Source organism: Rhodamnia argentea, chromosome 9 (assembly GCF_020921035.1).
Source record: "Rhodamnia argentea isolate NSW1041297 chromosome 9, ASM2092103v1, whole genome shotgun sequence".
In the NCBI taxonomy this organism is placed as follows: Eukaryota; Viridiplantae; Streptophyta; class Magnoliopsida; order Myrtales; family Myrtaceae; genus Rhodamnia; species Rhodamnia argentea.
The window spans coordinates 24,001,521-24,017,600 of record NC_063158.1 but is presented as its reverse complement, the minus strand read 5'-3'; the positions used below and the strand labels follow the sequence as shown (position 1 = coordinate 24,017,600).

At 42.2% G+C, this 16,080-nt stretch overlaps 2 protein-coding genes across 4 annotated transcripts; both read right to left on the bottom strand.

Moving 5' to 3' along the window:
* Positions 1-2,074: 2,074 nt before the first annotated feature.
* On the bottom strand, positions 2,075-5,947 carry LOC115733162 (G-type lectin S-receptor-like serine/threonine-protein kinase RKS1). 3 transcript variants are annotated; one of them, XM_048285170.1, is made up of 7 exons: positions 4,565-5,947; positions 4,257-4,379; positions 3,908-4,113; positions 3,224-3,434; positions 2,905-3,142; positions 2,557-2,707; positions 2,075-2,475 (listed from the first exon to the last, which is right to left on the bottom strand). In XM_048285170.1, the coding sequence occupies exons 1-7, from the start codon at positions 5,844-5,846 to the stop codon at positions 2,146-2,148; spliced, it is 2,541 nt and encodes an 846-aa protein (XP_048141127.1). In that variant the 5' UTR covers positions 5,847-5,947; the 3' UTR covers positions 2,075-2,145. The 3 variants fall into 3 exon arrangements, with proteins under 3 accessions (XP_048141127.1, XP_048141129.1, XP_048141128.1); XM_048285172.1 differs by having other exon boundaries at positions 2,075-2,451; XM_048285171.1 differs by having other exon boundaries at positions 3,908-4,110.
* Positions 5,948-8,596: 2,649 nt separating this feature from the next.
* Positions 8,597-9,425, bottom strand: LOC125316479 (G-type lectin S-receptor-like serine/threonine-protein kinase RKS1). The gene has a single exon (XM_048284818.1). The coding sequence runs from the start codon at positions 9,296-9,298 to the stop codon at positions 8,597-8,599; it is 702 nt and encodes a 233-aa protein (XP_048140775.1). The 5' UTR covers positions 9,299-9,425.
* Positions 9,426-16,080: the final 6,655 nt, after the last annotated feature.

Here is a 16,080-nt window from a genome sequence, read left to right as displayed (position 1 = left end):
AACTATAACGTGTATGTGAGTAAGATTTTGTGTAATACAAGGTAATCCTTTCCATCTCGATCTACAAAAATGTAATCGTTTGGTTTGAACATTTGTTTGTTTATTTTAGACATGCCACGTGTTCCAAATTTTAGCATTATTATATGTTAATTTATTTTTATAAATACTCGTGGATCGGCTGCGTTTTCTTTCTTTCTAAATCACCCATGGTGTATATCGTACAAAGTTCAATGTTTTACATCCCCATAAAAAAGAAGAAAAAACCAAAAAAATTGCATATTTGAATTTCAAGGAAAATCCATCAAAATTGCCAAATCAAATATTTTTCATGAAAATGGTACCGAAAGGGCGTTAGAGAAATCTAGCGTAACCAAATCCCCGAATTCAAAATCTCTGGTTCGCGGAAATAAAATAGTTTTCTCCCGCTATTTTATTTAGGTTTCTAATCAACCTACCGAAAATGATTAGTGGCGACTCCAAATTCAAAACACGTTGCATGTTAATTATTTGAACCTTAAGTTGCGATTTGGTATGGACTTGGGAGAGTCCGAGTTAGGTTAGTTAATTAATTAACATGATAATCCATTAGCCCGAAAATTAACTTGTCTATTTTTTTAGAAGGTCGCGACAAGAAGAAACAAAAACATGATGTGTAACGACGCTTTTGGGGTGTTCATGTCGTACTTACATGAGGATGCAGCAGCATGCTTATGTTTCAGGCAAGAAAACACAGATGTGGCTTTTGTCTCGTAACCAACAAAACCGAACCTTCTCAATGGAGTTGAGTCAAAATGTGTCATGAAGCGGCGACTTTGACATCACCTGTCCAGGCTTCACTTTTCTTCGTTCCTATTTGGGTGCTCCTATATTCATCACATGGTTTATTTGCATTACTTTAATACCAGCGATTTTTGTACTTCTCTGCCTGCCAATGATCGAGATAGTTGACAAAAAAAAAAAAAATAATCGAGATGACATAATTGACACAGACTGAGGGAGAAATACACTACAAGTGTCAAAAGTTGCGTTCAAAGCTCATCTAAATGCCAAAAGTTTCTTTCAAATCATTTAAGTGTCAAATTAGAGAAAAAAAAACAATCATTTAAGTGTCAAATCGGAGAAACTCTGATAAAACTGATTACATGGCATTTATAGCTAAAATTTTAATATGCCGTGCGATATTGTTTAAAAAATTCAGTCCACGTGAAGGTTGCCTGGCATATTCTTTTAAAAAATCATAAGCGTGGCTATTTTAAAAACAAACTGAAGATGTATAGAAAGTTAAACTAAACTTAAAAAAAACAAACAATTGCAGGCTGGCTGCCACCACAGCCGCCGGGAAAGACACCGGAGGTCGTCTGGGCCTTCCCTAAGCCCGGCGACGACCCTCCCCGGCCCCCGGTACATGTGGAGGTCTGCTTTTGGTGGGACCTTGGCTGCAAGAGAAGACTTCCACAAGCTGCTCAATAAATGAAGCTAGGACATTAACTCCTCGTCTGCTAACTGTACAAATGTTGATATCTTGAACAAAAGCCGCTAGAGTCTGTACTTTTTTGACTTCCCAAAGTCGCAAAAATTTATGAGACACAGCAATCATTATTCTTGGAAGGTCCTTGGTCCTTCTACAATCTTTGTCATTGGGTCCGGAAAGGACTTGATCTCTTTCTCTTTTGTGCATTGGGAGGTTTGTGTGGTAAGCACAGTGGGTGTTGAGTGTAATTTAGATGCGTGAAATACTCGAGTGCGTGAGGATCGTAACCATATAATTATCTTATTAATGACTGGGTTATTTGCTCACCCTTCCTGTTGATATAAGTTCCGACATTAAGGCCGAACCACGTAAATTTCCGACGCCCACTATTGTTCCAGGTAATTATTTTATCTGATAGTGTCGTCTTTTTCGTGTCTCGATATGATTCTAAAGATCTGGTCTGTTTTCGCAACATACAAGTCTCAGGTTATGAGACAAAGAACGAGCCCAACCGATAAAATCAAGGAAAATTTTAACAAAAGTCTATTGTATCTAGTCTATTGATAAACTTTTCTCGTAAGCACAAGAACAAGAACCTAGCTCATTACTGACACAGGAAGGATCTCATTTCTCAACTTCAGTAGATTACGCAGTTCATTTGTGATGGCATGGGTCTACCTAGCTTCAACTACAGTAGTCGTTATTCTGTTAACAGAACATGTTCCTTGACATGTCCCCGGGATATCTCCATGGGAGGCACTCTCGTCAATGAACGCTGGCTGTTTCGGGGATGGAAGTACCACATCGGCATTCCCCAACATGAAAACCAATGTGGACATAGTTGGTCTGTCCGACGCGTATCTCTGCACGCACAGAAGACCTATTTGAATGCACCTTGATACCATCTCCTCGGAATATGTCTTGTCCATTGATGTGTCCACAATGTCCATGCGTCTTCCCTCTTTCCACAGCTCCCATACCTGGGAAGAACCCATACCAAACAACTTGGATTGCGATGGTGTGAATGTAGACGCTGCTCAAATTGTGTATTACAATGAATTATTATGCAAGAGTTTCATACTTACCTGGCCAATTAAATTGCCAAATGGGTTCATATGATAGCACCCGCTATTTCGTTGGCCTGTAATGATCTCTAACAACAAAACTCCATAACTATACACATCCGATTTGATAGAAAAGCGGCCTTGCATAGCATACTCTGGTGCCATGTACCCACTACAAAAGCCAAAAGAGATAGCAGTAATCAACATCTCATTCACCGTGAACTTCCTTGTTGAATTTTCAGAAACATAACTGAAGGTTGAAACTTCAGTATGAAAGAAAATGGTTGGCCCAAGTTCATTTTCTTTGTTCTAATTTTCTCGCTGTTTAATCAGGTGAAGCAGAATCTAATTCTCAAGAAAAACACTTACTATGTCCCGACCACGCGCTTCGTGTTTCCTTCAATTTGGTCTCCTCCACATATCCTAGCCATCCCAAAATCTGAAATCTTGGGGTTCAATGCAACATCCATTAAGACATTGCTAGCTTTCAAATCTCTGTGGATTATCCTCAATGTCGAATCCTGGTGTAAATACATGAGTCCTCGAGCTACCCCATATGCAATTTCGAACCTCTTTCCCCAATCCAGAATTGATCTCTTTGTTTCATCTGGACCGAATTCGCAGATAACCTTAAAGTTAATACCATACTGTAGACCCGAAATTCTGACCACTGAAAGACAGGACTTACCAAAAAGTAATGAATCCAAGCTTTTATTGGGTAAATACTCATAAATTAACAGTCTCTCGTCTTCTTGAATGCAGCAACCTAAGATTTTCACCAGATTCCGGTGTTGGAGCTTGGCAATCAATCTGACTTCATTCTTGAACTCTGCATTTCCTTGTCCAGAATATTTCGATAGTCTTTTAACTGCTATTTCTGTTCCATTATTCATCACGCCCTGTGAAAACGAACACATCGCAAGAGTAAATATTTAGACCTGTCAGATAAAGCCGGTCACTCGGAAGCTGTTATGAGTAGATTTTAAAACGTATTAGATAGTTAAACTTGCCAAGAGTATGTGTCATTTACACTTATTACGAGTGACCTAGAAAAATAAAGAAGCAACATGGACTTCTGCTCTTCTCTACTACTTCTCCCTCGTCTTTGGTAAGTCACTTCCTGGATTTGTGATGACTAAAAGATCAGAATGGCTACAGAGACACCTCCATAGATGCAGCAGAAGTAACCAGATTGCAAAAACTTTCGACAATTTCAAAATAGCAAAAGGTTCATTACAGTAAAACTAGCTCGTTTCAGACAATTTTATTCGAGGACATCAATCCCCATGAGCAACAGACAAATGAAGTTGATAGACTACGCATTTAATATTCAGTAACCATTTGGATTCAGTTGAATAGGGAAATTAATTACCTTATATACGGATCCAAAACCGCCTTGGCCAAGCTCATTGGCCGAGGAAAAATTGCTTGTGGCTGCAGCTACAGTTCCAAAATCAAAGACCGGTATATCTGTTTTTCGCCTAGCTTCGCTGTCAAGTTCTTTCAGACCTGGAAGTCCCTCAAAATATGTTGAGCTTGTGGTAACACTTAACAGATGATTACGCCCTCTTCTATCTGCTGTCACACAGTTCAATAAAAACCTTAAGAAAGAAAATGAAAGCACTTCTGTAATGCCTAAAATCCAGGCTAGATTACTTGTAAAACAGACTTAAGTAATTTATATGGCAGAAAAAGCTTCTATCCAGGCAGGATTACCACACCTCTTTTCCTCTTCAGCAAAAGGCAGTACATAAGGGAGCCTAAGAGCAGCAACACTACTGCAGATACCGATATCGTTGGCACCATCGCCTTCTTGACAAGAGTACTTCTTTTCCTATACTGAGCTGTAAAAGAAGGCACAAGGACATTGAACGCAAATGTTACGGAAATAAAGCAACAAGGGAAGTTTATTAGATGAACTATGAGAAGCAAACTTTTTCGTCAAAACAAGAGATCAGGAGAAATTGGAAAATTATTACAACCCCACAATTGCAGCAAAGTATTTGAAGTAGATATTAGCAATGAGTACCTAAGTCAGTTGCATCGACCCGAACATAAAAATCTTCACCCAAGTCTGAAAATGTCCTTGTATCCATCAAATCTCCATACCATTTGAGACATCCATGCTCCCCCACACTTTCAGGCGCACTTGAATAAGCTGTGCAATTGCAGTCCCTTAAGCATTCCTGCTCACACTCCTCCAAGCTCAGGCTCATGTCGACATGTGCTGTTGAAGTGTCTGGCAACTTCACCCGTTTTAACTTCACGAAACCTTCCCCACTTCGACACATTGACGCGCCTTGCCTCCTCTTGCACCCGCCTGATCCATCCCATGGGTACCCATCGCTTGGAGACTTGGGCTCAAAGCCAGGCAGGCATGTGCAGTCGAGCTGGTCTGCGCTGTTTGCACCACAGTTGCCATTAGGCCCACAGTTGCTGTAGTGGTCACACTGCTCCTTTGGATAGTAAGCAAATTCGGTCCACCGCTGCTCTTCATCGTGCCATGTGAAGTGATTAACTGACCCTGACTCATGCACCACACTTCTAACAATTACCGATGCATTGGTGACGCCATACATCAGAGAAACCTCCATCGCATTATTCACAATTGTGATATTGCTAAAAATAAGATAATAAGCTGCCTCGGGAACGCCGCGTTGCGGTCTCTCAGGGATTGGTCCGCCCCGCCAATATGGAGCTTGATCCTTGTAAAGGAACAACTGTGGGTACCCTGTCGGTTCAAACCTGAATGAACAACTGCCTGGTGCTGGATCATCTTCGGACTTCCAAGATGTCAGGAACCAGTTCAAACCGGTTCTCCGGTCCAACCCAAGTTTCATGGACGGAAGAAAGGTATCTGTGGGATAATCAAAGCTCTGCCAAATAACCACTTTGCTCAAATCATGATTCAGAACCAGATTACCTGAATCCAAAAGCTGGGCAGTAGTAGAACCATTCAAAGTCGTCGAAGAAACATTGGTTGACCAAATGGGAAAGCCCCCTCTGTTTTCATGGATCACTAAGTTTCCATAATGACCAAGTGCAACAACTCCTGAAGTATCATTCACGGGATTCCCCCTGTTAGCGACCCAAACGACAGTTCGCTCCGGTAGTCCATAGAACCAAATCCCAACGTAACGCAAGCTTGAATTACCCGGGCTGAAGAAACCGAGAGCAAATTTCCTTCCTCGGGAGATTAAGACATCACCGTCTCTCAGGGTATCGTTCAGGGCAAGGGTGTCCAAAGAATCAATCAAATGAAGTAGAAGAAATAAAAACAGGATGGGTAAGGACACTGATCGAGTGTTCATGTCGTTCTTAGATGGGGATGCAGCGTGCTTATGTTTCAGGCAGGAAAGCAGAGATATAAGGCTTTTGCCTTGTAACCATTAAGACAGAAACTTCTCAAATGGCAATTGAGACGCATCATTCGGAGAGACACAAAATCACATAGAAAAGGTCAACTCAAAACCCCAAAAAGTCCAAGTCAATATAGGCTATCATTGTAATATATGAGTTATTGGACACGTCAAAAATAAAGGTAGTGGGCCTCACGGTTAAAAAAAAATAAAGTTGAAAAGTCAAAAGCAAAAAGAGAACGTTGGGCTTTAGCTCTGTATTATCGAGAGCTCAGTTTCACGCCGGGAAAAATAGAAACGCAAGGAACAGAGGAAGAAGAAAGAAGAAAGAAGAAAAGGAAGAAAGAAAAGAGAAGGAAAAGCAGAGGCGTTCTTGCCATGACCCCTCGCCAAGCTATCCCGACTCCAATTAGCCGCGTGCGAATCGCGAGTTCAATGACACGAGTATTGTTTGTTGTTTGGTCATTGGCGGTCCCAAGTGAGTGGTGCTACCTTTTCTTCAAGCTTATGAACTCATATTTTGAAAGCTTTTTCTTTTGGCTTAGTTATATATGAGTTATGTAATGGCTCGGACATTTACTGTATTTTAGTAGTTGCAAATGCTTTAAGAATGGTTTTATGTATTGCTATACGAGCTGGTTTGTGGAACAAGCCAGGAATGATTTGTTAAAATGCTTTATGAAAGTATTGCTGGTGTATGAGTTGTGTTGTGTAAAGATTACATGTTTGATTTGTGAAATAAATTGTGATTTGGATTGATTAAGGACTAAGTGCTACACAACAACCTGTGTCTCGTGGGAGTCACCTCTAGAGCCTTGTAGTCAAGGACTATATGCTACACGGCGACGAGAGTCTCATGAGAGTTACCTCTAGAGCCTTATACTATATATCTGTTAGTGAAGGGCTGGGTGATACACGAGGATGTGAGTATCGTGGGAGTAACCTCTAGAGCCTTGTACTGTTGTTATGTATTAGTCAAGGACTAAATGCTATATCATGGCGCGAGTCATGTGATAGCCACTTCTAGAGCCTTCAGTTGAGTATTGACCATGGAATGGACCCCTAAAATGTAACTTGACGAGATTGAGTATTGAACTCTACCATTGATACTTGTTTTGACATTATTATTGTAAGTTTGTTATACTCTAATTTTGATATGAATTAGCTATGTCTTAAGTCTTAAATGTTGTTATGGAAGTTCTATCCACTTAGAAGAGATATATTATTCACTAAGCTTTGGTTGCTCATTCCTCTCACCTTACATGCTTTTCAGGTTTCTCGGTTAGTGGCAAGTAAGGTGAGAGCGCCGTCGAGAACTTTTGGTAGTAGGATTTTGGGTACGATTTAAGGGAGTTGTACATATGATTGTTGATAGTTTGTTGGGTTGGCTGAGTTCTAGTTGCATATATTCTTTTGACGACCGAGGGGTATCATGTATATATATGGTTGGAGATATATGTATAGTTTGTAAACAGGTTCTTTGGTTATTTTGATTCTTTGTACTTTGTGTGGAAGGACAGCCGTGTCACCCCTTACTTTTGGTAGTTTTGGGGTGTGATATCTTTGGTGTCAAAGCTTAGGTTATGATTTGTTTGGGGGTACAGATTTTATGGGACGCGTGAGTTTGTGTGATAGTTTTAGGGTGTTATATCACATGGCACAGCTCGTTTCATTACAATAAAACTAGCTCGTTTCAGACAATTTTATTCGAGGACATCAATCCCCACGAGCAACAGACAAATGAAGTTGATAGACTACACATTTAATATTCAGTAACCATTTGGATTCAGTTGAATAGGGAAATTAATTACCTTATATACGGATCCAAAACCGCCTTAGCCAAGCTCATTGGCAGAGGAAAAATTGCTTGTGGCTGCAGCTACAGTTCCAAAATCAAAGACCGGTATATCTGTTTTTCGCCTAGCTTCGCTGTCAAGTTCTTTCAGACCTGGAAGTCCCTCGAAATATGTTGAGCTTGTCGTGACACTAAACAGATGATTACGCCCTCTTCTATCTGCTGTCACACAGTTCAATAAAAACCTTAAGAAAGAATGAAAGCACTTCTGTAATGCTTAAAATCCAGGCTAGATTACTTGTAAAACAGACTTAAGTAATTTATATGGCAGAAAAAGCTTCTATCCTTGCAAGATTACCACACCTCTTTTCCTCTTCAGCAGAAGGCAGTACATAAGGGAGCCTAAGAGCAGCAACACTACTGCAGATACCGGTATCGTTGCCACCATCGCCTTCTTGACAAGAATACTTCTTTTCTTATACCGAGCTGTAAAAGAAGGCATGCGGACATGGAACGCAAAAATGTTACGGAAATAAAGCAACAGGGGAAGTTTATTTTATGAACTATCAGAAGCAAACTGTTTCGTCAAGACAAGAGATCAGGAGAAATTGGAAAATAATTACAACCTCACAATTGCAGCAAAGAATTTGAAGTAGATATTAGCAATGAGTACCTAAGTCAGTTGCATCGACCCGCACATAAAAATCTTGACCCAAGTTTGAAAATGCCCTTGTATCCATCAAATCTCCATACCATTTGAGACATCCATGCTCCCCCATACTTTCATTCGCACTCGAATAAGCTGTGCAATTGCAGTCCCTTAAGCATTCCTGCTCACACTCCTTCAAGCTCAGGCTCATGTCGACATGTGCTGTTGAAGTGTCTGGCAACTTCACCCGTTCTACCTTCACGAAACCTTCCCCACGTCGACACATTGACGCACCTTGCCTCCTCTTGCACCCGTCTGATCCGTCCCATGGGTACCCATCGCTTGGAGACTTGGGCTTGAAGCCGGGCAGGCATGTGCAGTCGAGCTGGTCTGCGCTGTTTGCACCGCAGTTGGCATTAGGCCCACAGTGCCGTAGTGGTCACACTGCTCCTTTGGATAGTAAGCAAATTCGGTCCACTGCTGCTCTTCATCGTGCCATGTGAAGTGATTAACTGACCCTGACTCACGCACCACTATTCTAACGATAACCGATGCATTGGCGACGCCATACATCAGAGAAACCTCCATCACGTTATTCGCAATTGTGATGTTGCTAAAAATAAGATCATAAGCCACCTTGGGAACGCCACCTTGCAGTCTCTCAATTATGGGTCCACCCCGCCAATAGGGAGCTCGATCCTTGTAAAGGAACAACTGTGGGTCACCCATTGGTTCAAACCGGTATGAACAACTGCCCGGTGCTGGATCATCTTCGGACTTCCAAGATGTCAGGAACCAGTTCAGACCGGTTCTCCGGTCCAACCCAAGTTTCATGGACGGAAGAAAGGTATCCGTGGGATAATCAAAGCCCTGCCAAATGACCACTTTGCTCAAAACATGATTCAAAACCAGATTACCCGAATCCAACAGTTGGGCGGTGGTAGAATCGTTCGAAGTCATGGAGGAAACATTGGTTGACCAAATGGGAAAGCTCCCACTGTTTTCATGGATCACTAAGTTTCCATATGATCAAATGCAACAACTCCTGAAGTACCATTCACCGGATTTCCTCTGTTAGCAACCCAAATGACGGCTCGCTCCGGTAGTCCATAGAACCAAATCCCGACATACCGCAAGCTTGAATTACCCGGGCTGAAGAAACCGAGAGTAAATTTCCTTCCTCGGGAGATGAAGACATCACCGTCTCTCAGGGTATCCTTTGGGGCGAGGGTGTCCAAAGAGGGCTTTTTTCCAAACCAGGTGAACAAAACAAACTAAATACCAAATCAGGTGTTGACTTTTTTTATTTACCAAATCGGGTGTCGCTCGGCGATCATAATGCCGAGCGACACCCGGCTCGGCAGTCAATCTGTCGGTCGGCGGGGGAAATGGTAGCTCCCCACCTGCTCGGCACCGGCGATGCCGAGCGGCAGCCGCTCGGCATTATGGATGCTGAGCGGCGGCCGTTCGGCATTATTGATGCCGAGCGGCAGTGGGCCGCCATTGACCACTTGATCCGCCATTTTTAATTAATTTTATTTTTCATTTAAAATATGAAATAATTTTCATTGATTAACTTTCCATCTAAATTTAATTACGTACATTTAATTGTTTATCACATAATTATATGAAGATATAGAATAAAAAAAAATAAAGAAATGTTTCAAATTTCAAATTTCAAGTTTCAAGTTCATGTCGTGAAACCTACATGTGAAAATCCATTTTTTTTTTAATCTGAAACCTCCCCTATGTACTCGAATTCGAAATCTACTATGTTTTGACCGGTTGGAACTACGATGAAAGGTAAATGTGTTGTGCGGATAGAAATTTCGAGCTTTTGGTGGTACAAAAAAAAAAAGATAAATAGGTTATAGTTGGTATGATTCGAACAAAATTTATGGCTTTTTTGAAAAAGTTAACTAGCGGAAACTATTGAGATAAAAGAAGTGAAAATTAAGCGAACGACAACACAAAAGCCGAGCAAAGGTCACAGCATAACGTGAAACGTGATTCTGATGGTGGTCATAGGCTATGGGGTGTCCCATGCTGTAAATGTATCTCGTACGAAACTTGAATTATGCCTAATTAATGGTTACAAGTGTACGGAATAGAATGTATACAGAATCATGGTGGTTATGGGCTATGGGGTATCTCATGGTGGTTGCATGTTTTATTATATCTCTTATTCTGGATTTGTTCTTAATGTTGATTACGGGTCGAGATTGAAGGCCATTAACAAGGCTCAGAGAAACTGGTTTGGGAAATCTAATGCACACTAGGGGCTCGACGAAATGTCCAAACCAATATTCAATCTTGAAAAGGTTGATTCGAGGTTTACTAATTTGATATTCATGTTTTTGCTTTTGAGTTGGTTCATGTTGATGTAAATAAACAATAGTTTGGTTTAATGAATTAAAATCAGGCTTCGGGTTTCAACTCATGAAAACGACATGTCGAAACCTTTTTTTTTTTTTTATAAATCCGAAGAAACCTCCCATGTGTGCTCTACATTATGAGATCCGCTAATCGTTCGACCGATCCAATTTTTTGGATTTTACTCCGAAATAATTATCCCAGCTTATCTCATCCATGCAAATGCTTTTTGTCTATCTCTTCCATGTCTTTTCATGTTGAGACACCCAAGAGGGGCCGAAGGGCCATTCCGGGATGATGAGAATCCGAACTCTCGAGCAGACTTCAATTCGAATTCAGATGTTTTGAGTTCCTTTCCTTGGATCTTTCTCTGTGGTCCGTGGTCTCCTCGACCCAAAATAAATGGCATCTTCCGCTCCCCGAGCGTTGTCTCTCGAGCATCGGGGAAAGAAGAAAGTGACCCCGTTTTTTTCCTACTTGTGCGGCCAGCCTGGGCAAAAGAAGAGGTTATTTCTTCTATAGGGTATTGCGTGATCATGTCGAGTAATGCGATGTCGAGGAGTGATGGCCCTATCAATGCTCTTTGGCACACTATAGAGCACTAATATACTAAAGCAACATCCATTATTCGTGCTCAATCACGTGAATTTCTTCAAATTCCTAAGGAGGGAACTTTTTTTTCGGGCTATAGATGGAAGGTCCTAGCGGTGGTAGGTGCCGGAGGCATGGTGGTGATCTTGACTGCGATTTAGTGCGAACTATCACATCAAGCGGTCGAACTCGAGTGTCGTGTTGCAATGGCTTAGGCAACTTTTATGGTGGAAAGATTGAGACATTCAAGGACAAAACGAGAGATTGAAACCGGACAGAGAATCCTTAGTTATATTGCTTGTTTGTCGGCTGTATTTGACATTGGAAGAACATTAGGTATTTGGAATCCTAAGAACCTCCGTTTCCCTTGTGATTTCAAAGTTGGAGCCCACTTGCCATGTTGCCCCTTGGACGTGTCTTCTTCACATGACAATGTCCAATTAATCTTTGTAATCTTCCTAGTTATAAATAAACGCGCTTTGTATACAAGTTGATTGACTAAAATAGGATTGCGCTTTTTTCACTTCTTCTTTTCACTAATAAATTCCCTTTCATAGTGTTTAACCACTTCCTCCTTCGTCCGTCAACCGCGGACCTCGGCAATGGCTAGTCGTGCGGCGATCGGCCATTACGCTGGCCGGTGAGCTCCATGCTCGGGGAATTTTCGCAAGACCCCTTAGGCTTAATTTCCCCAAGAAGGAAGAAGGAGACCGTAGCTGCGATTAGTTTATCCCCGTGGGAGTAAGACCATCCAATAGAGGAAGAGGGTGAAAAACTAAGAAAAGGCTCAAGACATGAGTGTCGATGGTAGAGAAAGAAGAAAAGGAAGTGGGCACGGGCACAAAGACCGAGTGGACCCATGTAGGTGTGCTTTGCTAGCTAGGAGGGGCTGAAGGCCCATTCCGGGCTCCGTTGGTCGGGGCCCATTTCTTTTTGTAAGTTAATCTTAATTTTTTTTTCTAATTTTTCTCAATTTGTAAAAATGATTAAGAGTTGAGTAAGAGAAATATAATAAAAAAAAACATTCACTCAATTAAACCAAATTTAAATACAACTATATCTTCTAGTAATTTGTAAAAAGAAAATTACACGTAATAGTGCCCTAATAACAACTATGCACAAAAGTACATCAAGGCGAATGTGTAACAAATTTGATATCTCCGGTGGTGTAGTTTTCCTCACCATAATTCGGATGATACAGTGTCATTGTTGTCCTCTTGGTCATATTTATAATGTCGTTGCTAATTTGGCCGTTGTCCCACATTGGATTCCCTCTAGGTCACAACAGGATAATGGTTGTTGGAATTTATTATTATTATTATTATCATCTTCAAAGGTTGTTGGATTGATAATGCTAACAATGCACCGACGCTTTGCTTTCCACGCACCACATGCATTCTTGACTTATGATGTTAACAAATATATATTTTTTTTTTTTTGGAATCCGTTGACTGCAATTGGTGTTCACATTGTATTCTCGACTTGGGCTGAAAGATGCATTACTACTCCCATATTATACTACTCTAATTGTTTGTGATGACAGTACAAGTTTCCACTCGCTCACTTATACTTTTCCAATAATCATCTGATCTTCTTGAATGGAGATTAGTGTTTTAAAATTGCTCCATCTAATGCTTTTCTTCCACCATCCTCTTTTGATGCACAGGGTTTACGGTTTTTGGTGGTACAACAATTTTTAAGGTTTTAGTGATGAACAAAAAAATTACGTATTTGTGTTACCATGGGCACCGTTTCCGTGGCTTTTTATTTTTTGGTGTTTTATTCAAATAAATAAAAATGGATACGTGTGGAAACACGACATATAATTGCATAAGATATACAAAAACACGAAATCTTCATAATAGATGACAAGTTAATTGCAATTACATGTACTAACGATGTTGTCTTCCTACATGACCTCTTGTTCCGCAATGAGGTTGTCTCCGTTGATCGGGAGGCCTAGTGTCATACCGACGAGAACGAGGGTCCGACCGAGTAGGATGTCTCGATGACGAAGGCATATCTTGTGAAAATATGTCATACCCTTCTGTAGGAGGGACTGGATAAGAATGAGAGAAATCGGGTCCATATTCTCAAGGAGAACTAGCCGGAGTCTGCGGATGTTGATCATCAAATGTTCCGGCGAACTAGGTGAACCCCGCATCGAAATGCTGGCTGAACCCCGGAGTGAACTCGGGAGCGAAATCCGTTGTATGATATTCCATAGAATACGGGACGACATCATCATATGTATGAGCTCGAGGATTTCTCCGGGTCGGGTGAACTGTCTCGGGGGGGTCATCCTCCTCGTCCGGCCCAAAGGGTGTTGTTGTAGTTCCTGGTTGAGGTGCTGACATCATTGTTAGTCGCCGCTCCTCATTCCGGGCATATAACATTGCCCTAGCTATCGTCCTCACTTCTTTCCAAGCTTCGGGAGATGGACCGACCGAATCCATGATATGTAGATCCGTTCGACGCCGTCACCCTAGTAATGATATCAAAATTAACAAAAGTTAACAATATATCAATAATTTATGTTACTTAAAATAAGTAGTGAAATAAATTGAAATTAAAATGTACGAACCGTTGAACCCATTGCAGCTCCTGCAATAGAAATCCACTTCCTTGTATGTCGACGGAACCACTCCATATATCCGGAATGAAAGTGGAGTGTTTACGTTGATTGTCTACCCCGCACTATACGTTCGGCACGTCCGTTCCACAAATCGATCCACCGTCTGTACTTATCCTCCCAATCGGTCTTGGGTGGCGTGTTATCAAGACCATGCAAGCCACTATGATCGTGAGGATTCTTAGGTATTGGCTGCTGCAACCGCAACCGCCGAAGTACACGGTGCGGATAGTGCCACTCAACTATCCAAAGGATGATGAGTGGGACTTTCGCCCTCCAATAGTTTTGTCCGTGAAAGTAGTAATCCGGTACATCTTCTTCAATTTCGTCATACGGCTCCCAAATAATCCGTTATCGTAATGAAATATATGAAATTACACCAAAGCTAAATTTAAAGATTAACATGATATTGAACCCACTCGTTGCTATCATTACTTACATCATCGGTCCCCATTCGATCAAATTGGTAGCGCGGATGTGTCACGGTATGCGTGGGGACGTCGGTTGTAGTTCGGCCTCGACTCCGGCTACAGAAACATAAAACTTTAGATTTCATGTACTATACGCACCGCAAAAAAATTAATGACGCACGAAATGAAAAAGGCAATACATGACATACCGACTACCGAAAGGTGCATCCGGGAAAGAAGCAGCGGAAGTCAGACCCGGGGAGACACATTTGAAACGCTCCCACGCCCAAATCTGGAGTACATGTAGGGCACCGCCCATTTGCCTCGCGTTTGGATCGGTTGCACGGCATAGCTCCCGATACAACCATGCTAGTGCTTCTGAACCCCAATTGTATTGTGTAGGGGCCTCGATGTTCGCCAATAGTGGGAGAAATAGCAAACTAACTCGAGCACCTGATTTGTCCGCGAAAATATATCCTCCAATCAGGCGGAGAATGAATGCCCTAGCATGATATAGTACAGTGACCTCATCGGCATCTTCCGGAAGATGATGAAAATTTTCACTCAACCATCTTAAATTTATTTGTGTGCCGCGCGATTGAGCTCGCCGAGCACCAAGCGGATGATCACAGAGATCACCCCAATTCCAATCGGTAGGGCCGGTAGAATCAAGTCCCTCGATAGGAAGCCCCGTAATCATCGCAACGTCTCGCAGCGTGATCGTAACTTCACCTTCCGGCATATGAAAGGTATGGGTCTCGGGCCTCCATCGCTCGACCAATGCTGTAATCAAATGCCAATCAAGCTGGACAAACCCCATTTTATAAACACCGTAAAATCCCGTATCTTGCGGATAAGGGACTATTCGCGGATCAAGTTCACCTACGTGTTGCGCCGCTCGCTGACATCTAAGAACTGCAGTTGCAGGTATACGCAAAATTGTCACCTGAACTATTAGTGACAATTTTCATAATGAGCCGAATTAATGACGGTTAACATGCTAAATTCCGCAATCACCTCGGCGTCCCATAAAACTTGTGATCCGTGTGCGGCCTGCCCCCTAAGTAGTGAATCAACCTCAGGCCCTGGCTGAATGTGACTCCTCTATGCCATATCAAAAGAATTGAGAAGAATGACAAAATTTCGTAACTTTAGTGAGTGATCAAGGAAGAACGCGAGAGTTGAGTAAGCAATCCAAGGAAGATAACCGATGATGAGGAATGAGAGTACCTTCGATTCTACTTAAAAAATAGAGCTGAAGGCTATTCTGCATTGCCCGTGAAGGCGCTGCAGAGGCCTCCCACGGGTGCGGTACCATTATTGGCACCGCAACCCATGTGAAGGGGCAGCCCCCTCCCCCCTACAGACTGCGGCGCCAATAATGGCGCTGCAAGATTAGGGGGTGAGGTGCAACCCCTTCCATACGGCTGCGGCGCCATGCTGCAGCCTAGGGGGGCCTCCCCCTCCCTGCGGCGCCATCCATAGGAGGGGGTGCCCCCACCTCCTATTATTGCCGCACCATTATTCGCGCTCAAGCACATTCACGGGTGCTACAGCCTCTCTTTGGTTGTATTTAAAGCACAGCTGAAGCCCCTCTCTCTCTCACTCTCGCACTCTCCCTCTCTCATGTTCCAACTCTCGCATTCCCTCTATTTCACACAAAAACCCTCAATTGCCTTAGGCTCAGAAATTGTTGCACTCTCCGTTGCTTCGGTAAGTGTATATTACAGTGTGTG

Coding starts and splice junctions, on each gene's coding strand:
- LOC115733162 (XM_048285170.1), bottom strand. CDS start 5,846: ATGAACACTCGATCAGTGTCCTTACCCATCCTGTTTTTATTTCTTCTA. Junction 2,708..2,904: donor AAGCGCGTGGTCGGGACATA/GTAAGTGTTTTT, acceptor TGGCTTTTGTAG/TGGGTACATGGCACCAGAGT. Junction 2,476..2,556: donor TTGGCAATTTAATTGGCCAG/GTAAGTATGAAA, acceptor TCGCAATCCAAG/TTGTTTGGTATGGGTTCTTC.
- LOC125316479 (XM_048284818.1), bottom strand. CDS start 9,298: ATGACTTCGAACGATTCTACCACCGCCCAACTGTTGGATTCGGGTAAT.